Genomic DNA, 24,142 nt, shown 5'->3' with positions numbered 1-24,142 from the left:
TTTCTCTGCATTTACTGTCACGAAATAATAACATGCATGCTTCCAAACACTGCACAACAATGAAGTAACAACACTATAGCAAAATGTAGGTTAAGCCATCACTTTGCATCCATTGTCTGTCGTCATCTCTTTGTAAACTTCACCTCTGAAAAGCTGTGGTTACATATTACTGAACTCCTGTATTAAGGAATGATTTGATATTTGGTCTGATTCTTTATAATGTTAAGCTGTACCCTGTAAGCAATTTTTTTATAGCAAGTTACTGGTAGTCACTTTCTGATTGATCATACTTTACATTTTTAATTGTGTCTGACAAGAAGAGGGGATATACATCATGTGCAACTTCTTGTTAGATTCTTGTTACAAGTTTTCAGAAAAGCCTCAAGTGGATGCTAGGGATAGTATTGTCATGCAAAATGTATTGTAAATCCTAGCTCAAAACTGTTCTGAGGAGTTTTCTGCATTTTTTAAGACTTTCATCTACCAAAGCACAACGCTTTTTTAAAAATTTACAGAAATAAATGTCGTCCTGAACATACATGAAATATTTGCCACTGGACGTTAAACAAACAACAAGCAAACAATCATTAGTTCATTTTATTATACCAGGTGAATGATACAGTTCCTTTGAGGCTTTAGTATTTGTTCATGTCCATATTCTATATAGAAATACCATGACCATAATGTGATCTAATAGTTGTTTGAGATAATCCTCTACTTATTCTCTATGGTGGGTGGAAGAAAGCAATACATCAGTCCCTTCTTAAGTCCAGCAAGCCTTCAAGCAATCATTATAAAGCAATCATGTTCACCTTGACTTTGTGCTTTGAATGTTACACTACTCATTGTGTACATGTTATATGGCTAATTCTGTAATGCTTTTCTATCATACACATTTTATACATGTAATGTGGCTAATTCTGTAATGCTTTTCTATCATACACATTTTATACATGTAATGTGGCTTATTCTGTAATGCTTTTCTATCATACACATTTTATACATGTAATGTGGCTTATTCTGTAATGCTTTTCTATCATGCACATTTTATTCATGTAATGTGGCGTATTCTGTAATGCTTTTCTATCATACACATTTTATACGTGTTATTTGGCTTTTTATTTATTACTTGTTTTATTATATACATTCTATACATGTTATTTGGCTTTTTATTTATTGCATTTCTATCCTAAAAATTTCATACAGTCTTGTCTGGCTATTCTTTTCTTTTTTATTGCATTTCTTTATATGTTTGGCTTTGATTTTATTATTTCTATTCTATTATTCTTATTTGTTTATGTCAAGATATTGGACAGTTCATATTATATTATTATTTGATTTATTTATTTTGTCATATATCTTATTTTTTCATAATATACATTTCTATTTATAAAAGATAAAGATGATAATCAATAGCTTTGCCTAAGGAAAAGAAATAACATTTAATACTTCAATATCTCAAAATGTTTGAATCCAGTAAAACATTTATAAATGTTAAGCATTTGTGATGCAAAAGTTTTATTCTTGAAATTGGTTAAACAATTATTTTCTAAAAAGCAGTTTATGTGAAACCTTCAGATTATTTGTTTTGTACAAGGATTCACATTAAAAGTAATTTCTGAAATTGTGCCTGAAAAGCTTACTAATTATTAATATTTGTTCAAATTTGAATTTTGATATTTAGAATTTGTTGATATTTGTCTGTTTATTTTAGATGAATTTTTCTTTCAGTCTTTTAATGCATCTTTCCTTTCTGTGCTTATGCTATTGGTGGCTGGCTATTATTGCTACTGCATGGTATTTAGAGATGTCTACACGTCATGAGAAAATTTTCGTTTGTGGATTAGCGGTCATTTTAGAATTAAAAAAAAAGAGATGTTTGAAAGTCACATAAAATCTATTTAAGAGTGTTATAATATTATGCAAATTATTGAACCAATGCATGCATATAAATTAAACTAGGTCCTCTGTGCAAATTTTTTTTTACCTTAATAACTTTATAAAAAAAACGTTTCATTCTGTGATTATTGAAAATAAATCCACAGAATATTTTATATTTCACAGATTGAAAATCAATTTTAGTTTCAAGTTCAGATTTCAGACACTTAGTGACTAACAAGCTTATAACAAGGAAGTATCTTGTGGAGTAGCATTTATTTTTTAAAGTATCTCACTCTGACCTATATTTTATGCTCCATTGGCTTTTATTAAGTTTACATTCAAGATCTAATTTCAAATAAAAGTGACAGTAAATCATATTACTCAGTTTAAGTTAGCATCTTGGCAAGTAAAGCAGAAAAAAGAAGGTCAATCTGACCTACATTTTACACTTTAACTGCAATGAAGTTTATGTCCAAGTTCAGATCTCAGATATTAAGTAACCTATAACCCTATGACTTCATATAAGGATGCATCTTAGAGAGTATAATAATCACTTATGAAAGATAGCCACTGTGACCTATATTTTAGGCTTTGTTGATACAAATATACTTGTATTGGCCCTTTGGTATTACTCCTTAGAAAAAACTGTAAATCGATTAAGAAAGTTGAATTTGTTTGTAAGTAAAGCAAGTTTTACAGTATAGAAACTCAATTGGTCTTTCTTTTCTAACATTCAGAACACATTGTGATATTATGCAAACAATTATATGACAAATATTTCAGCAACAATCAGAGGAGATGTATGACAAATAATTAAAGTAAATCAGAAAAAATATACACCTATCTGTGTTTGAAGAAATAAGATTTATTTGCAAGTTATTTTCAGGATGTCAGTATATCCTTATTTATTTACTTCAGCATGCAATTTTATATGAATATACAATTTCTATATATGATATGTTCTACATTTCCTTTATTACCTTTAATTTACAATAGATTTTCTAGCTCTGTACTATATTCATTTCAAATATTTATAAATTTACCAAATTATTTATTAATTTTATTATTTTTATGTTTTTTTTTATTAGTGCTTACTAGTGACGCTGACGTTAAAGTGGGTATGTGTATTTATATATTTTTTCGGCATGCGTTTGGCATGTGATTTCCTGCTTTGTCATGTCATTGAAGTGGACATTGTGTCAGGTGTACAGACATTTTCATTGAAATGAACATTGTGTCACATGTTCAGATACTTTTCATTGAAATGAACATTGTGTCAGGTGTACAGACAATGGTCTTTGAGGCTAACTTGTATAGCTGCAGGAGTTTTTGGAAAATGTTTCACAGATTGGCTTCAGTTTTCTAACTTTAGAATAAAGTCAAGGTTATGAATAACTGCATGCTGATAGAAGGAAGTATTCAAACTTGAATGGCTTCAGGAGTTTATGAAAAATGTTCATGCTTGGCTTCAGTTTTCTATCTTTAAAAAAATAGTAAAGGTTATGCATAACTTCATTCTGATAGAAGGAAGTATTGAGCAGGAAGCAACTGAAATCTTATGACTGATAATCAATTCTGTTGCAAGTTATTCATTGGATTTTTATTTTTTTTAAATATCAGGTGTTAAAACCAGAATTGCTCAGATAGAAAGAACTGATGTAAATCTGTGGTATAGTCACCTGAAGCAAAAAGCTTCACTGACAAATGACTGAGCAATATTGATTTCAATTCCTGAGAATTATTGAAATGTTTTTAAGTTAAATTTCCATTGAACTAGCCAGTTTCTATTATACAAGTCTATTGTTTGAGTTCGGGCATAAAAGAAGTGGTTTTGCATGAACACACAGTTCAGATTTTGCATGCAGGTTTTTAAACAGAGAGCTATTGATTCCTTTGTTGTTATTTTGATTTTATGTTGGTCTTGTAATATTTGTAAATGAAATCCGCTGTATGGTTTCCAACAGTGAACATTATTTAGGTGAAATGGTCCCCTACATACAGTAGATGTCATAGACATCCAACCATCCCAGGTTAAAAAATACAAATATTATAGATCAAGACCAAAGAACATAGTTCCTCTTCAGTTGACTCGGGGATGTCATATGCAGATTTTTATATTTGCATTATATTTTGGTTCAAATAAGATTCTTAATTTAATATTCCTACTCCTTTAAAATAGTTCCTATAAGGGCTTACAGGCTGCTGATTATTGTTGGGCTATGTAAATGCTAGACCAGGATTTTAGATTTTGTGCCATGTTCTTATTAATTTTTATCTGGTGATCAAAGTTTACAACACTGTTAAAGGTTTTGTGAAAATTCAAATGGGTTATCTATTGGTTAGCAAGTTTAGGGACCAGTCAGTTTTATAAAGGACCAAAAGGGGTAAATTGGTTTCCTGTTGGTAACTTGGTTTTATACTTCAGATTGATTTTTCTCATCAGTTTGTGCATGGCGATCTAGTATTGCTGTAGATGCGTGAATTGATTGTTTCATATATACATATGTGTTTTATATATAATGTAATATACATAAACATTTGAAACATAAAGTTGCATAAAAACAGCCTATTATGACATAAATTAGTTAAATCCACTTGTGTGTGTCTCATGATCTCTGAAAAGTATTTTTTCATTAAGATTTCTATACTAACAAACAAGAGTAACAATATTTACAGTAACATTAACTCTCATAAAGTGGTAACTATTTTACCTCTTTGATGAAATAAAATGTCTCCTATAATTTTCAAACATAAAATATTTATTCTCTGCAAGTTACGCTTGTTGTTTTTCGTGGAAAGAAATAATAACAGAATAAGCATAGATGATATCACCACAAAAGTCAGTGCTTGCTTTGGCATTTGAATTTTAAAAATTTGTGGTTCTTTTAAAATACTTATGCAATTTTAACTTCAGTCCAACTGCAACCTGAACAATATTTTTTCGCCAAAATTCACATTTTGATATAATTGGGACACACAGTAGCCAAAAGTACAAAAATGTCTTCCATGAAGAGGTTAGGAAAAGTATTGTTAACATACACAAGAAAAAATTACTGACCAAACGTAGAGTCTTGTTTCATTTGGAACGGACAATTAACATTTGAAATATGAATATAATAACTGAACATCTTTTTTTTTGTTAATTCAGCTTTTATATAAAAAAAATTCGTTGAAATAAAATATATTGTTGTCTTCATGCTTAGTTTATATTTTGATAGATCTTGGATCAATAAATCCTGAATTGCCAACAGGAAACTCCCACAATTCCAATAATACCAATGCTGTCAACAACAAAGTGGGGAATGGTGAGCCAAAGAAACCTGCACCACAGGCATCAGCACGAAAAGAGAAGTCAGTTCTGCAGGCTAAACTTACCAGGCTGGCCATCCAGATAGGATATGGAGGTAATCAAATATATTCAATTCTAGCATATATATGTATGTATCTATTTTATACTTATTGTTCTGTTAGAGCACACATAAAATTTTAACAGTGTTAGAAATGACCTTGCTTAATATAAAAAAAGGAAGATGTGGTATGATTGCCAATGAGACAACTCTCCACCGGAGACCAAATGACGTAGAAGAAAGCAACTAGAGGTCACGGTACAACCTTCAACAATAAGCAAAACCCATACCCCATAGCAAGCTATAAAAGGCCCTGAAATTATATATGTAAAACAATTCAAACAAGAAACTAACGGCTTGATATACCGGGTTATTTTTGCGGGGTGTTTATTTTGGCTTATTTTGGCGGGTAAGGGGAAATCGCGAAATTAAATTCCGCGAAAATTTCTGCATACTTCTGTTCTTTCTAATAGCTAAAGCGTTTTGAAAACTATCTAATTATCCCGTTTGTCGGATCAATAATAGTTTATGTTAATTTAACCATCGTCGGATCAATAATAGTTTATGTTAATTTAACCAACATAAATGCGAAAGGCCATTGTTCTCTCGCTGTCAGGTGTTAATAGGTTAATTGGTTACATGATAAAATACATAATAATATAAGAGTGTAAGGTACTCTGTCATGTATTTTGTCCTTATTAATTAGTGTCAAATTATATAAAAGTTGCAAGTCACTCATGATAATTTCATGATATAATTAGTACATCAAAGGTCCGGTCAATTTCGTAACTAATCAACCGTAACATTTACCGGAGGTTTGTACACCTGTAACCGATTTCTAAGTACCGGTATTCTATTTATTAACTGTATCAAAATATAATCAATAAATAAGACGTCATGCAGGTAAAACAACCATTTAAACCATAACATTGTCAATTTTTACAACTTTTTAACTGCAACGATTTCAGTATCCGCCAAAATATTTAATTGGGATTAAAGAATCCGCCAAAATCAAAACCGCCAAAATTTTTCGTAATCTTTGTTGCCCCTTAATCGCGAAATTTTACACCCTCGAAAATAACCTGCTATACGGTATGTACAAAACAATTAACGAAAAACAAATATGATGTACAACAACAAACAACAACCACTGAATTACAGGCTCCTGACTTGGAACAGGCACATACATAATATGGTGGGGTTAAATTTGTTAGCGGGCAGCTTAACCTCCCCTCTTAACCTGGGACAGTGGTACAACAGAACAACACAACAACACAACAACAAACTGTACAAAACAATAAACTAAAAAAAATAAATATGATATACAGCAACAAACAAAAACCACTCAACGACAGGCTCCTGACTTGGGACAGACACATATAGAATGTGGCGGGGTTAAACATGCTAAACATGTTTGGCGGGCGCCCAACCCTTTTTTTTACCCGAGAGAGTGGTGTAACAGCATAACATAAGAACAAAGTATAAAAATCAGTTGAAAAGATCTTAACTAGTCAGAGAAGTGCCTGCTTGTCGAATTGAAATTAAGTCAGGCAAGTATTAAACATAACAGCTACTGATACTATGTCTGGTACAGACAAATTATATACCCTTCTTTTCCCTTATGTCTTTATTATAGGTTATACAACTGTAGTTGTCTCCAGTTATTCTATACTGTCATTGCTATAATTATCTTCTCTTATATATGAAATAATGTTCCTTTCAATAAATGTTCAGTAATGAGGATATCAGTTGGCAATGTCAGCTATTTACTTGTTTCAGACTGTCAGTGCTATAATTATCTCCCTTTATTTCAAACTGTAGTGGCTATAATTATCTCCATTTATTTCAGACTGACTAAATTATCTTTCTTTGTTCCAGGAACTGCCATTGCTGTAGCTACTGTTTTAATTCTCATTATCAAGTTCTGCGTGAAGGAGTTTGCCATCAACAAAAATGAATGGACAAGTGACAAGACTGCCAACTACATTGAACATTTTGTTAAACATTTTATCATTGGTGTGACTGTGTTAGTTGTAGCAGTTCCAGAAGGTCTTCCATTAGCTGTAACTTTATCTCTAGCTTATTCTGTTAGAGTAAGTTTATCTGCAATTTAGTTAGAAACATATTTAGACCAAAACTAATTTAGAGAATAGATGTAAACACAACATTTCAATAATTTTTTGTTGAATAATCCTTTTAAACCAAACATTACTACTACATGACCCAACCTGCTATTGCAGATACTGTGCCGATTCAATATTGTTTTGTAGGGTACTCATTTTTGTGAACACCATTGGTATAAAAGGTTAACAATGAAAATGTTAAAGGATATATTAATTTGACATAATATGTTATTGTCCTGATTTCCATTCAAAATTTGCCAATAAAGCTTATACAGCTTCAATCAATCTACCACCTTTTAGTAGTACTGAATACAAAGTTGTAAATAATCAAGTTTGCCACATTTGTAATCACTGAATAGGCCTCTTGTTTTTATTTTGATAGAAAATGATGGATGACAATAACTTGGTGCGACATTTAGATGCTTGTGAAACAATGGGAAATGCTACAGCCATTTGTTCTGATAAAACTGGAACATTAACAACCAACAGAATGACAGTTGTTCAGAGTTATATTGGAGGTAAGGCATAGCACTATAATGTACTGTAAATTCTGAAATTATATGGGAGCATTTATTATTGCGATTTTGAAATGACCACCCAAAATTCAAGATTTATCATTGCGATTTCAGGAAAAATTGCATACAGGTGTATATATCAGAAATCAAAATGGGAGTTTGTATTATTGCGATTCTCAGGCAGTCACATTATTCACCTGTATAAAAACCATGCAATAATTTCTGAATTTAGGGTATACCGCTGGATCTTAAGCAACTAATGATTTGTCATATCTGAATAAAATCATACATTTCTCAATATGAATGTTTGTTTATTTCTCATAGCATAAGTTTAGATGCATTATATCTAAGCAATGAGCCTTGTCAACCAGGCTGTAAAACTAACAAGGTCTTGTGTGTGTAATTCTGCATTTTTGTGTTTTTCTTTTTAACACTAAAATAAGGCTAAAGTAACAACACTAAATAATAACTCATAAAAGTTACCAGGCTTATAATTTATTACAAGCCTCAAAGTCTTGAAAAATGAATCCCAACATTAAACTTTTTTTTTTGTGGTGCTTCACTGAATTATATGAAACACATAATGTAATATGAGTTACAAAACATGGCAATTTGAAAATAAATATAGTTAATTGAATATAAATGTATAAATTGATTTGTAATCAATCTTCTTTTTTTCAGGAGTTCACTACAAACAGGTTCCTAACTTTGAAACTTTAGCTAGCAGTTTTAGAGAGTTGATAGTGTGGGGCATAGCTATCAACAGTGGTTATACCTCCAGAATACAGGTAAAGGATCCCCTATAGTTGTCTTTTATACTCCTAACTGAGCCAGTACTAGGACCATTGAAAAGTTATTCCCTGTTCTCAACATAGAGAATGGAAAGAATCAGTGATGTTAGGAACAATTTTCACAAAGACTTAATACAGTGATTTTTTGAAAAAAGCCATGTAAAAGACAAAGTTTTTGACTGTTATGATACTATGATAAGTCTGGAATATATTAGTCCATTTTGACTATCGTACCACAATAACACATTGGGAAACACAATTTAATTCCTCATTTTTACAGGGCTGGGGACATTTCACTAAGCCATAGCAATCTTTTTTTAATTATTTTTAGGGTTTTCCCTAAGCAAATTATGGACTTAGCCATTGCTTTATGGGGGTACCCATCTTATATCCACAACTCTTCCTAAACATCTTATTACAATGAATGAAACTGTTTAAGAATCTTTTTATAATAATATAACACATTGTGCACCACCTTTTTTAGGGGTTTCCTGGTAAGATTTTGTGAGCTTTACTTGCATAACCTCCAGTATCTTATTGTGTTTGCCATTTAAGGAATTTTAATTGATGGCAGATCTTAGATTTGTCTCTGTTAAATTTATTCAGGATTTTAATAGACCATTTGCCAATTCAGACCTTGACATATTGTATAGACACTCATTTATTGTTGAAGACTGTATGTTAACCTCTAGATGTCTTTTGATATTTAGTGTCATTGAGTGAAGACTATATGTTTATCTCTAGATGTCTTTTGATATTTAGTGTCATTGAGTGAAGACTGTATGTTTATCTCTAGATGTCTCTTGATATTTAGTGTCATTGAGTGAAGACTATATGTTTATCTCTAGATGTCTTTTGATATTTATAGTTATTGAGTGAAGACTATATGTTTACCTCTAGATGTCTCTTGATATTTAGTGTCATTGAGTGAAGACTATGTTTACCTCTAGATGTCTCTTGATATTTAGTGTCATTGAGTGAAGACTATATGTTTACCTCTAGATGTCTCTTGATATTTAGTGTCATTGAGTGAAGACTATATGTTTACCTCTAGATGTCTCTTGATATTTAGTGTCATTGAGTGAAGACTGTATGTTTATCTCTAGATGTCTCTTTGATATTTAGTGTCATTGAGTGAAGACTGTATGTTTATCTCTAGATGTCTTTTGATATTTATAGTTATTGAGTGAAGACTATATGTTAACCTCTAGATGTTTCTTGATATTTAGTGTCATTGAGTGAAGACTGTATGTTTACTTCTAGATGTCTCTTGATATTTAGTGTCATTGAGTTGTTGTCTGTTTGACATACACTCCATATCTCCTTATTATAAATAGGATGCAAGTATTATAAGGCATTTTTTTAATTGGGCAATTTAATTATATAAACATACATGTATTGTTTTATGCTGTTGACAGGTGTTAATTAATTTTCCTTGTTTTAACTTGTTTATTTGTTTCTGATTTTAGGCATCAGAGGACGGGGGTCTTCCTGCGCAACTAGGGAATAAAACAGAGTGTGCCCTGTTAGGATTTGTTCTGGATATGAAACAGAGTTATGAATCTGTAAGACAAGAAGTTACTGAAGAACGTTTAACCAAAGTATACACCTTTAACTCTGTACGGAAGTCTATGAGTACAGTCATTCCTACGAACAAGGGTTACAGACTTTTTACAAAGGGAGCATCAGAAATTGTTTTAAAAAAGTAAGAAAATTTGTTATGTGCTTAAGTTTTAGATTTGCTTATTTGACAGCAGACTTTAAAAGGATAAGAGCATACGATACAGTTATAGGGGAGGTAATGACGTTGCTTAAGCAAGATTTAATATTTCACAAGGTCAAAATATGATGTTTGGGATGAAAACAAGTACATGGACTCCTCTGTTTTCAAATGACATTTGACATTAATATGTTGGAAGATTATTTGTCCCAAGTTTTATGAGCAAATTACTGATAATTTTTCTTTAATTAGATAAGATACAGCAAAGAATGCTGTTTTTTTTTTCTAAAATCATGAACATTTAATAAAAATGATTTAATCCAAAGAACTGTTACACAAATTTATAGCATGCTTACATAAAAAATTCCAAATGTTTTTACAAAAATCTGCTGCTAATTTTCTTTTAATTTATTAAAGTAGCACATGAATGGATGTTTTATCACATATTTGAAATAACTAGGTGAAAAATGTAAGCTTGTATATTTTCGTCAAAAATTCCCCATGGATCAAAACCCTATTGCTATCATGAAACTGTTCTGGACACTTGTTAGAGAGAACCCTATAGCTATCACAAAGCTGTTCTGAACTTTGTTAAACAGAACTGGATGGATATCACAAAGGTCTTCTTAACATTTTGTTGGACAGAACCCTATTGCTATTACAATGGTTTTCTGAATGCTTTGTTGAACAGTACCCTATGGATACTGTAAATTCAAAAATTATTGTGAAGTTTTTATTATTGCGAATAATGTGACTGGGTGAGTATCGCAATAATAAGAACTTGCATTCTGAAATTTGACACATATATCATAGATGCCAATTCCATAATTGTTACGAATTTTGGACCAAAATTACTGTGTTACTAATAACAATTTACTTGTTACGGATTTTAGTTTATTACCACTCCATAACTGTTCCATCTTAAGACATCGTTTTCATCATTGTGACGCTTCATTTTTGGTTATAATTTTGTTACAATAAGCGCTTGAGTAATTACAAAGTTTGGTGGAACAATGAATTTCTGCAGTAGGACAACGGAATCGGAAACTGGAACATTATGCCTTTTTGTTAATATTTTGTAAACAAGATTCAGCGTGATGGTCGGTGTTCCTTATTTGCTCTTCAACTTTGAATCTTAGTTGTCATAGATAAAGGAAGTCATGTATTTGTCACTGTGTGCCTAGTTAGTATGATTATTATCAAATTTTATGAAAAAAATATCATTACTGAAAAAATCACAAATTACGGAAATCTTAATACTTTTTTACTGATTGCAACAAAGCGGGGTTGGCATCTATGATATGTGTGTATGCAACATTTCCTGTGATCGCAATAATTATTCTCACATTTTGGTCTGATATGTCAAAATCACAATAATAAATACATGCAATAATTTCTGAATTTACAGCATCACAAAGGTGTTCTAAACACTTTGTTAAACAGATCTCGATGGATATCACAAAGTTGTTCTAAACATTTTGTTAAACAGATCTCGATGGATATCACAAAGTTGTTCTATACACTTTGTTAAACAGATCTCAATGGATATCACAAAGTTGTTCTAAACACTTGAATATCACAAAGTTGTTCTAAACACTTTGTTAAACAGATCTCGATGGATATCACAAAGTTGTTCTAAACATTTTGTTAAACAGATCTTGATGGATATCACAAAGTTGTTCTCAACACTTTTGTTAAACAGACCTCGATGGATATCACAAAGTTGTTCTAAACACTTTGTTAAACAGACCTCAACAAATATCACAAAGTTGTTCTTGTTAAACAGACCTCAATGGATATCACAAAGTTGTTCTAAACACTTTGTTAAACAGACCTTGATGCATATCACAAAGTTGTTCTAAACACTTTGTTAAACAGACCTCAGTGGATATCACAAAGTTGTTCTAAACACTGTGTTGGATAGAATCCTATTGCTATTACAAAGGTTTTCTGAACACTTTTTGAACAGTACCATCCATGATATCCATAGGGTTATCAACAATGTGTTCAGATCATCTTTGAACAGAACCCTATGGAAATCACAAAGGTGTTCTGTAGTAAAGAACCCTATTGATATTCAAGTATGCTGGATACCTATTCAATTGAAGCTATCCCCTATAGTATGAAGTAAGCATATCTAAAAATTTAAAGAGGTTTCTAGCATAATTAACAATAAATGCATCATTTTTCTTTCTTTATTTTTAGATGTACCCATATCTTAGATTGTAAAGGCCAGGTTTTACCATTCTCCCCTGAGGATCAGGATAATATTGTGAAAACAGTAATAGAACCAATGGCTAGTGATGGACTTCGTACGATCTGTTTGGCATACAGAGATTTTGTTAAAGGTATGGTGTATAAGACTCTTATCATACAGCTGATAATTTATTAAAGCTAGTTTTAAGCTCACTTAGCCTAAAGAACAAATGTAAGATGTATCTAACTTTTAGCATCTGTCTTCCATCCATCATTGAACATTCTCAATTACATCTTCCAATGAAAGACCATTTGGACAAGTCTTGAACAAAAATTCAAAGTAAAACTTTATGCATTCTAGTGGTGGAAGACCTTCCCATATCTCTACTTAATATCTAAATTGTCTCTTGCTGGCAATAAAGATCAATTAAAGAAATATGAGAACATTTTTATGCCCCGTAACTGAAAGTCCTACATTGACTTTGTTATAATACAGTTACTTCAGAGTGGAGTGCGGGGCATCACTTTGTCTAGTCTGTTCTGCAATTTCAATAATTTTGAAAAAGGCAAGCCTTGAATCTTTAGGTACAATGTAAATTTTGAATACTGCCTCCAACACTAGCTTGAATTGTACATTAATTTATACTAAGCTGTATTTCTGTATAACAGGTGAAAGTGACGGTGTCAATGATGTAACATTCTCAGAGGAACCGGACTGGGAGGAGGAAGGTGACATAGTAAAGGATCTAACATGTTTACTGGTTGTTGGTATTGAAGACCCAGTAAGACCTGAGGTTTGTATTCTAATGGATCTCTTAAGATATGTTGAGTTGAAAGTAGGGTACCAAGTTAAATTTTGTATGTCGAAATTCTTGTAAAAGACTTTGATATTTTTGTTTTTCTGCCTTTGCATCTTTTTATCTAAGATTTAGACATAAGATAGTTGGAAAAGAAATGGATTAGATGTCATCATTAATCCTCCTCATGATGAAAATAAACACTGAAGAAAGTCAATTTAAAAACCAAGTGAATAATTGACCAATGTTTATAAATCTATATGTTGTACTAAATTATTAGGGAAGTTATATATTATTGGTTAATTTTATATGACTGCAAAATGTTTGTGGTCGTAAGATGGTATAGTCGTCGTAAGACAATTGGTTTCCAGACTATAACTTGAGTATAAAAGTATGGATCTCTATGGAATTGTACCACAAGGTTCCATACCACAACAGGAAGGTTGAGATCATTTTGGTGGGTTATTGTCCTAACTGTTTAGGAATTAGGGGCCAAAAACAAGCATTTTCTTTTTTCAGGACAATAATTTGTGTATAAGTGTATGGATATCTATACCTCAAAAGGAAGGTTGGGATTGATTTTTGGGCTAAGGTCCAAACTGTTTAGGAAGAAGAGGCCAAAAAAATTAGATTTTCCGGACAATAACGAGTATAAGTCCATGGATCTCTATGAAATTGTACCACAAGGTTCCATACCAAAAAAGGAAGGTTGGGATTGATTTTGGGGGTTTATGGCCCTAACCTTTTGTGAAAAAAGGGCCAAAAACAATACTTTTCTAATACTTTGTATGAATTGCTTATTTCTCGACAAATTTCAATGGGGTTTAATTCAAAGTCTTGAATTTTTGGGGTTCTTTGATATGCTGAATCTAACCATGTATTTAGATTTTTAATATTGGACCCAGTTTTCAAAATGGTCCAAATTAAGGTCCAAAGGGTCCAAAATAAACTTAGTTTGATTTTAATAAAAATCAAATTCTTGGAGTTCTTTGAAATGCTGAATCTTAACATGTATGTAAATTTTTGATTTTGGGCCCAATTTTCAAGTTGGTCCAAATTGTGGTCCAAAGTTAAACTTTAGTTGAAATAATAAAAATTGAATAAATGGGGTTCTTTGATATGCTGCATCTAACCTTGTATTTAGATTTTTGAGGTCCAAAGGGTCCAAAATTAAACTTTGTTTGATTTCATCAACAATTGAATGCTTGGGGTTCTTTGATATGCTGAATCTAACCATGTATTTAGATTTTGGATATAGGACCATAATAGGTAAATTTTCAATTTCAAATTTTTAAGTTCTTAGACTACATTCATTCTGTGTCAGAAGTCTATGCTGTGTCAAAATATTTAATCCCAATCCAAATTCAGAGCTGTATCAAGCTTGAATGTTGTGTCCATACTTGCCCCAACTGTTTAAGGTTCGTCCTCTGTGGTTGTATCAAGCTGCCCCCTAGCAGAGCATTTTATTGTTAGATGTATAAGATTATATATCTGATTTGCTATAGGTACCCAATGCTATCAAGAAATGTCAGAGAGCAGGTATCTGTGTTAGAATGGTAACTGGTGACAATGTGAATACAGCCAGATCTATCGCCACTAAATGTGGAATTCTTGATCCTAATGAAGATTTTCTGGTCATTGATGGCAAAGAATTTAACAAACGTATCTTAGATGAAGATGGAGAGGTATTACATAATGATTAGACACCATTATTTGACTATTAAAAGAAACTCAGTTTAAAAATATTTTTTAGTATTGTGAAAAATGCACAAGTCATGTTGTGTTAATAGCATGTTGAAAATTGGACCAAGTAAGTTTAGATAGTACAAAATTCAAAAGACAATACTTTGTTATTGTCCAAAATATGCATGTAATATTTGCAACTGCCAGGGAAATAACCATCAACAAAATGTGTTTATATGGTGAAGTCTTTACAAGCTATGGTAAACATATTGTTGTTTCGAAATCCTTTTATTATCTATTCTATAATATGTTTGGCTAATGACACTGGTTTCAAATACAGAAACTAGCTATATATATATACACAACAAAAATTATACTGAAATCATGCTTTTTAATTCCTGAATTTTTCTGTTTCTTGAGAGTATATGTAAACCTTGATACAGTCCCGGTATTATTGTTTTCAGGTTTCACAGGAATTATTTGACAAAGTTTGGCCTAAATTACGTGTTCTGGCGCGATCATCACCACAGGATAAATATGTGCTGGTAAAAGGTATTATAGACAGTAAGATGAGCACTGCCAGAGAAGTTGTAGCAGTAACTGGTGATGGAACCAATGATGGACCTGCTCTCAAAAAGGCTGATGTTGGATTTGCAATGGTATGTTCACCTGTAAAGGGAGAGTTAAGATGCTTCATGTTTATGCATGGAGATATATAATACTATTGTGGTGCCAGACAGCAAATCTATAGCCACACATATTATGTGGCCATCACCTGCGTTAAACATTGTTTAATTGCAACTCCTTGACACAAAGTTATGCACCTGTTAGTTTAATTCTGTATACGAATGATTATTAGAGTTTCCCATATCAAAACATCATCTTATTTCTATATAAGCCATTTCTGCTTATATTATTTGGAGTTCAAGTTACACACATCTTCCTTTGAAGACTCACACATTTTCTATACTTTATAAGATTATATATTTACAGGTATCAAAATGGTTGAAGAGTTATGTTTGGTCTTTATTTTATAGGGTATATCCGGGACAGATGTAGCCAAAGAAGCCTCAGACATTATTTTAACAGATGACAACTTTACCAGTATTGTTAAGGCTGTGATGTGGGGTAGAAATGTTTATGATAGTATTGCTAAGTTTTTACAGTTCCAGTTGACAGTCAATGTTGTTGCTGTACTTGTAGCTTTCCTTGGAGCCTGTATAATTGATGTGAGTTGTCATACGTTAACAGTTAAATGATTAGACAATTGGCAGAACTTGATTGTTTATGGTAGGAAGTTCGTTTATGGTTCAAATTATTTTATATAAAGCAGCAATCTTTTTATTTGTCAGTAAATTTGAACAGTAACTCGAAAATATGAATTCTTTCCAATACCCCTTTTCTCTCCCTCATTTCTACATTTTTTCAAGGAAAACCCCTGATAACCTAATTTGTGATTACCATTGATATTTGCATTTAAGTCAGAAATTTAGCTTTGTTCCTTACTGGATATTTGTTTACTTGGAAACAACACAAACTTGATATTAACCGTTATGTATAAGGGACATTTGCATAAAAAAAATATATCAGATCATGCCAGAACTGTCCACTTCTACAAACATGAAAAGTTCATTAGGTCATGGTATATACATTTAAATAAGAGTGTATATGAAAACATGTAGATTAGTGTTGATGTAACATTTTAATTATGTTATAATTATTTTATGTGATTCTTGTTACAGGACAGTCCTCTACGAGCTATTCAGATGTTGTGGGTGAACTTGATTATGGACACTCTGGCTTCATTAGCTCTTGCTACAGAGCTTCCCAGTGAGGAATTGTTAGAACGCAAACCTTATGGAAGAACGAAAGCTCTCATTTCTAGAACCATGACAAAAAATATTATTGGTCATGCCATCTATCAGCTAACTGTTATATTTTGTTTACTTTTCTTGGGTAAGTCTTTTATAGAGCAGTTATTCATGGTTCTTAGAAAGCATTGTTGCTAAGTCCATTAGTTTTACAAAAAAGCTTGATTGATCAAGTGATAAATATTGAAGTACAAAATACCAGCTTGTCCTTAGCTTTAGTATTGTGACTATATCAAACCATTTCATGTACCGGTAGTTAGTTTTAAATTTAAGTGCCAGTTCTTCACAATCACAAAAAGTAAAATAATATGATAAGGCTCATTCTGAATTAAAAATTCAAAGAATAATTACGAACCATTTTAACTTAATGTAAGTGTGTAGTGGCCAACTGTTACAGTTGTCAGTTTCAATCCAGCAATGAACTATGACAGTTCCACAGAGCATACCTGTCAACTTCTGAAACTGAAAATGCAGGTCATGACCTGCATTGATGAAAAAAAGAAAAAAATGTCAGGTCATAATGCGTACGAATTTTTTCGGTCTAATTTTAGTGTTGAGAGTTTTTTTTATATACTATAACATGAACATGTACCACTGAGTTTCCTAAAAATAATCACTTTTTGTATTTGTTAAGTATATAAATATTTATCATTAATTGAATATCTTTCTAAAGCAATGCCCTTTTATTGTTTTATTCACACTAGCTTACTTCTTTTTATTAATGAATGTCATAACTCCAGCTATACATGTAATCAATTATAGCTATGGTGCTCCTATACACAGGAGGAAGATAAATAGAAAGAAGTTAGTGTGTTTCCTTTCAGTTTAACATCTAGAGTATATGTATTTGATTTAAAGCTTTTACATTTAAGTGATAACAAAATTATTCTCTCCAACAGAAATGTATTAAAAGGTTCAAATTGTTTTAAAGTGATTTTTACAGGATTGAGGATATTTGCAAACGGCAAATCTTTTAATTAGGACATAGAATTGTATGTCAAGCTTGACTGGCTTCAACTTTCTGTTGTACAATAAACAAACAATCCTCGAATTGTTACTTTTCAATCAAATGTAATGTTTTGATAGCTGTCATTGGCACGGTAAATAAGCAAATTCTAATTTCAATTGTTTACATTTTTCAAAGGAAAAACGCTGAGAAAACCGGAAGTATATTTGACTTCTAAATACCGGAAACAGTACCGGTCAGAAATACGGGTCAAAACAGGTCATTTTCTGAAATCCCGGGTTATTTGAATACCCGGCATGTATTTGAAAAATCCCATGTCAAGGGGGAAATTCTCAGGTGTGATCTGCAGAATACGGGTCAGTTAACTGCTATGACAGAGGTCATTGCAGCTGGATATGAAATTCTCTAATTTAAACAAAAAGCATTTGCTAGTTGGCAGACACTTGCTTTGCACATGAACATTTTAAATCTTTTGTTTGATTTGAAAAATCCATTGTATATATTGATACCTTGAAGAAAGTGACAATCTACGACAAATCAATAGAAAGTGAAATTAGAAAATACATCACGTATAAAAAGGCATCAAAAACTTAATGCAAAATGGATCAAATGAGTGGTCTTGTGGTAACATCCTGGTCCGTGGAAGTTTTTGCTTTCAATACCCTGTCAAGTCAAGGCAAAGACTTTAAAATTGGTATTTACTGAATCTTCACTGAGAGCATGCAGCATTTAGGGCTAAGAATGGTTGCCTTGGATTAAGAATACATGTGTCAGAATAGAGTGTCCAGTTTTCCTGGGGACAGTGTTAAAAATGTTATTCAGCTTTTTGGTCTGGTACAAAGCAGGGATATTAACTGTTGTGGTCCTGAATTTTGAATTATTATGTACACCCATCAATCAATAAATCAAAAAAATAACATGCTTACTCAGTCTAAATGGATAAAAATATAGACAATTTGTCATATTTATTACGTTTTGAATCTTTACATCAGGGTTGTGCTATTTTTAGGCATATGAAATAGATATATTTGTATTGTCAAATAAGTTTACCAAAATGTTCTATTTGTCTATTTTTGACAGGTCCTCAGTTTTTTGACATTGATAGTGGAATAGGAGGAGATATTCATTCTCCACCAACTCAGCACTTTACTATTATATTTAATACATTTGTTATGATGACTCTTTGTAATGAGGTCAATGCTAGAAAAATCCATGGGCAGCGTAATATTCTGGGAGGATTACAGAGGAATCCAGTGTTTATAGTTATCTGGATAGGAACCTTTATAGCTCAGGTAAAATTATAATTATAAAGTACAAATGTAGCTGAGTGCTGTTTCGATAGGTTATATTTATACACCAAAAGCCAAACAAGACTATTGCTATGAAAGCTGATGCAAAGAGTATGCATACAAATTAAATTTTAACCAAGATATTGAATAATACTACCTCAAATTGCACAATTCAACCATATTTCAGATCTTACAAAATGACATACCGTTCCTACTCGCTTATTAGTCGGAAAATTGGGAGTAAAATTCATAATCCAGAGAGGGGGGGCGACTAATAGACGAGATCTAGCGACCAGAGGAAAAATCCAAGCTTGAGAAAAGTGGTCAGGAGTGAATTTCCTGGTCAAAACTACGTTTTTGATTGCCAAACCTACATAAATCAATAAATAAAAAGTTTTTGTTGAAAATAAATGACTTCAATACTGTCTTTGTGTTTTATTTGTTCTTTGGTAAACATTTTCTGCAAATTCGTGTTGAAATTCTACCGTTTCCGGTTTGTGTATTGATTTTCATGGTCACATGGTTTTCCTATAAACCCAAAAGAAGAGCCAAGAACCAAAAATGAAAAGGAGATAACAATGTACCAAATATGTGAAAGGATGTTTTCAGCGGAGTTATTGTGTCATTATTGTGATATCATGATATCAATTCAATGCTTATAAATCATATAATAATCAAAAAATAATTTTAAGATTCATTCCCAAAATCAAAATATTATTCATTATAGTGTCTCAGGTAAACAAAAATTACAAAATTGATTGACAAGCCAATATAATCCATTGATAACCCCAATTAAGAGACAAAGAGTTGTATTCACTAAAGGTGTGAAAACTATCAGTGATAGGTAAACAGATGACACTAATGAGTTGGAGTTAGTTATTTTAATATATTGATTAGCTTCACTTAATTTTTTTAATCCTTTAATCATCACAATATAATAAGAATTATGAAGTGTTCATGCTCATTTAACACCGAGTTATGTATGCTGTGAAAAATATTTTCATCAAGTGTTGATTGACTTTAAATTTTTCAGGTTCATATTGGTTTATATTCGCTTTTCTCAAACAATAGGTTGTTAGTCATACCCTACAAAATCATTGATGCATTACGTAAACAACACATGGCTAATCTGACATTTGAACAGTGAACAAAACAAGAGAAATGAATACATCTTTATTATTAACAGCAATATAAATTATCATGATGAGCATCAACTAAATTCAAACCAAACAAACATTAATGCAGAAATGAATATTATTCCTGGATTTGCATTGGTTTTACCGGCGTTCAGTTACTGTCAGCTGAAAAAAAAAATGCCCAAATTTTGTCCGACTTATACGAGGGTCAAGACTAAATCCTTAGAATTTGGAGCTGAAAAAGGACCCCGACTTATAGTAGGATCGACTATTAAGCGAGTATCTACGGTATATATATATGATATATATGAAATATTTGCCTCTGAATACTAAGCAACTAACAAGCTATTAATTAATCAGAATTTCCCTTTGGCACTAAATGTTTTGTTTTACAGTAAAAAAGGATTCTTAAATTATTGTACCCCTATTACTGTGGATTCATTTTTATTCTTGGAATACCAATTTTCGTGGGTTTCGTGGGTCACAGCGAACCACGAATTTAAGAATTCAACAAAGAAAAATCCCGAGAAATGTGTATGGAGTCGGATATTTATTTCCGGTTATGTTATGCAGTTCTAGTATAGTGTTGACTAGCTATAAACATTGAAACATAACAGGTGTTTTTATTGAAAGAAGATACAAGTATTTTGATTAAATCAATAATTAATATATCGAATATCAGTGATAATTTACTTTTTAAAATTGATTAAACTGTTCATGGAATATAACTGCAAGTTGTTAATTACTGTGTCATAGTTTGGTTTACTGGTGATTAAAAATCAATAGGATTAAGTACGGGGATATTGCCCAAAGGCAATATTGTTTATGACAGGAACATTTATTTTCACACCTTTTACTTATATGACTGTTTATTATATCGTGATTAGGGAACTGAGCTTTCAATCATAGAGTTTTGAATGCCTCATAAAATTCCGACAAGAATTTATAAATTGTAAAACAAACAAATAATTATAAGTTGTCTCTGTCCATTATTGTAATAGAAGTTTCCAATGAACATTTTAACCTAGAATGACCAAGCGAGGATTTTGACAATTCAAAACTTTTTCAATGAATTCCTTCTTTTTGTTTGTTTTATTATTGATCAAACCAAGGAGGTTATATGCTCTATTCAATCAAAACGAAATCCACGTATTACGTATCTGAATTTTTTTTTTTGTTATCAGCGATCCACGAAATGTCTTTTTTTCTCTATCCACGAAAATTGATACCCACGAAAATAAATGAATCCACAGTAGTTTATTGCCTATTCAATTTCTCCAAAGGGAAATTTTTGTTACCTATGACAGCTTCAGCGGCCATGTAAATTATTTGTACCAAGCTTTTTATTTCAGAAGGTAGAAGACCTGGATGCTTCTTCATATCTTGTATGCAGATACCTTATGTTACAAAGTTTCCGTCTATCACATGTCCATTGTCCTTGACCTCATTTTCATTGTTCAGCGAATGCTTGAAAAAAATCATAGTTTTTTGTCATGTGAATTTCTCACTTATTATGAGTAATATGATAACTATATTTGGTATATGGGTACCTTGCAACGTAAACATGTCCGTCAGACAGGGTTCACCTGACCTTGATCTCATTTCATGGATCAGTGATCAAGGTTAAAGTTACGTGATTAGGTTCGTTTCTCAATACTATAAGCAGTATGTAAACTATATGTGGTGTATGGAATGATTGTCAGGTGTACATGTCTATCTGGCAGGTATCATCTGACCTTGACCTCATTTTTATGGTTCATTGGTCAATGTAAAGTTTTTGTGTTTTGATCTGTTTTTCAAATACTTACAGTAATAGGTCAGCTATATTTGGTGTATGGAATAACTGTAAGATGTACATTTCTGTCTGGCAGGTATTATCTGACCTTGACCCCATTTTCATGGTTCATTGGCCAATGTTAAGCTTTTGTGTTTTGGTCTGTTTTTCAATTACCATAAGCAATAGGTCAACTTTATTTGGTGTATACAAAAATTGTAAGGTGTATATGTCTGTCTGACAGGATTTATCTGACCTTGACCTCATTGTCATAAATCTTTGAAAATGTTAAGTTTATGTGATACTTTTAGTAAAACCCCTATCTTTAAGACTTTCAACATTAAGTCAATGGTTAGTAAAGCCAGCGAGACATTTCAGCGTGTGCACTCTTGCTATCAAATATATTTCAAAATGGTAAAATGCACATAGTCAATTTGTTTTTATCCTAAACCCACTATTTATTTGCAAAATACAAATACATATGTACTGTAATGAGATGCAATTAATAAGTGATATGACATAATTACAGATAGTACTAGTTCAAGTTGGAGGTTCTGTGTTTTACACCAAAGGATTAACACTAGAGCAGTGGTTTTGGTGTTTGTTTTTAGGAATAGGGGATCTGATATGGGGACAGGTAAGTAGATTAACAGATAAGAAAGGTGGCATATACTTTGAGGCTAACAAATTGTTGAAGTATTCATTCAGTATTTGATTCAAGTAAAAAACTAATAATAAACTGCTGTTTTGATGCTAAATATTGAAATATTAAGTACGTTTTTAAGTTTTAGAACAATACTGTTATATCTCGGTATTGCAGTCATAATATTAATGCTCATATGTATAAAACATATCAGAATTTGGATAAGTTAGCACATCAAAAGGTGAGACTGAATCCTGTGAATGTGTGTTATTTAGGAAATAGGCAGAGGAAACAGTCTTTACCACTGGCATACACACACTAATTGAAGCATATGAATAAACATTTCTTGATTTTTAGTTCCCACTATTGTCAAATCACTCATTATCATATATATTACAAAAAAGAAGGAAATGATAACATAGGAATAATGTATTTTCCAAACTAAAAACATCAAAATGTATATATATATATATGTGTATATATATGTTTTTATATGCAAAAATCTTTGATATATTTTACAGCTTGTTACAACTGTTCCAACAAGTACAATACCTAAAAATGTTTGTCGTCGCCTACGTGGCAGACACGAAGAAGACGAAGAAGTAGATCATGACATGATGATGGAAGAGGAAGATGTAGGAGGAAGGCGTGGCCAGATCCTATGGGTCAGAGGCCTTACCAGACTCCAGCAACAGGTAGGAGGTCATTTTATCTGTATTCGGTCAAGTATATGCCACATAAATGAATGGAAAATCAATCTCGTGTTATGTTGTACAGTTCTTACATAAAATGATTATTAAGATCTCATGTGTAGGGAAATTTTAAACAATTCACAATAAAAATCTGTATTTTAAATGTGAAAACAAATTGTTTCACTGTTTAATAGTTCATAAGGCCATCTCATTTTAATTAAAATATCTTTGCATTGTTGACTTGTAACAACATGACTGGATACATTGTAAAAAGTTATTGCATTTCGAGTCATGTTATCAAGGCTACAATACATTGATTGAAATGACAAAATTAAAGGATGTGTTGATACATGTGGCATGTATATTTATAGAATCAATATTCTTAGTCCTGTCTTGTTTGATAGACATATGTTGTATTTAAATGCCTGCATTAGTGTACAGTACGGTTAAAATTAAAAGAATGAATTAGAAATGATAAAAATTTAATTGCATTATTGAATGAATTAACAGTAACACCAGGATTGAGACTTGGAAACAATTTTGTCAAAAAGTTTCTTTTATTTCTTCCACTTCTTCCTTGTTTTGTATAAACGTTAATTTAAAAGTTTTGAAATTGCCACTTGTAAAATACTGTGTTAACATGTCAAATGTACCAATGAATTGATATATCTTCCTCACATTATCCTTTTTTAGTACAGCTTCTTTAATTGTAAAAGG

General features: G+C 31.7%; 1 protein-coding gene across 12 annotated transcripts in view; it reads left to right on the top strand.

Moving 5' to 3' along the window:
- The window catches only part of LOC127724284 (plasma membrane calcium-transporting ATPase 2-like), a 145,802-nt gene that overhangs the window by 99,577 nt on the left and 22,083 nt on the right, over positions 1–24,142 (top strand). For all 12 annotated transcript variants that reach the window (XM_052231275.1, XM_052231280.1, XM_052231211.1 and 9 more), the window contains 15 exons: positions 2,970–2,999; positions 5,100–5,285; positions 7,107–7,321; positions 7,734–7,869; positions 8,548–8,654; positions 10,127–10,362; positions 12,583–12,725; positions 13,243–13,367; positions 14,876–15,055; positions 15,518–15,712; positions 16,091–16,282; positions 16,796–17,009; positions 18,972–19,183; positions 22,620–22,727; positions 23,255–23,428. In XM_052231275.1, coding sequence (XP_052087235.1) covers positions 2,970–2,999; positions 5,100–5,285; positions 7,107–7,321; positions 7,734–7,869; positions 8,548–8,654; positions 10,127–10,362; positions 12,583–12,725; positions 13,243–13,367; positions 14,876–15,055; positions 15,518–15,712; positions 16,091–16,282; positions 16,796–17,009; positions 18,972–19,183; positions 22,620–22,727; positions 23,255–23,428 — 2,453 coding nt within the window. The remainder of the gene's footprint in view (positions 1–2,969; positions 3,000–5,099; positions 5,286–7,106; positions 7,322–7,733; positions 7,870–8,547; positions 8,655–10,126; positions 10,363–12,582; positions 12,726–13,242; positions 13,368–14,875; positions 15,056–15,517; positions 15,713–16,090; positions 16,283–16,795; positions 17,010–18,971; positions 19,184–22,619; positions 22,728–23,254; positions 23,429–24,142) is intronic.

This window comes from Mytilus californianus, unplaced genomic scaffold (assembly GCF_021869535.1).
Source record: "Mytilus californianus isolate M0D057914Y unplaced genomic scaffold, xbMytCali1.0.p SCAF_1, whole genome shotgun sequence".
Lineage (NCBI taxonomy): Eukaryota > Metazoa > Mollusca > Bivalvia > Mytilida > Mytilidae > Mytilus > Mytilus californianus.
Note: the sequence above shows the minus strand (reverse complement) of the source record. Positions and strands in the feature narration are given on the sequence as shown.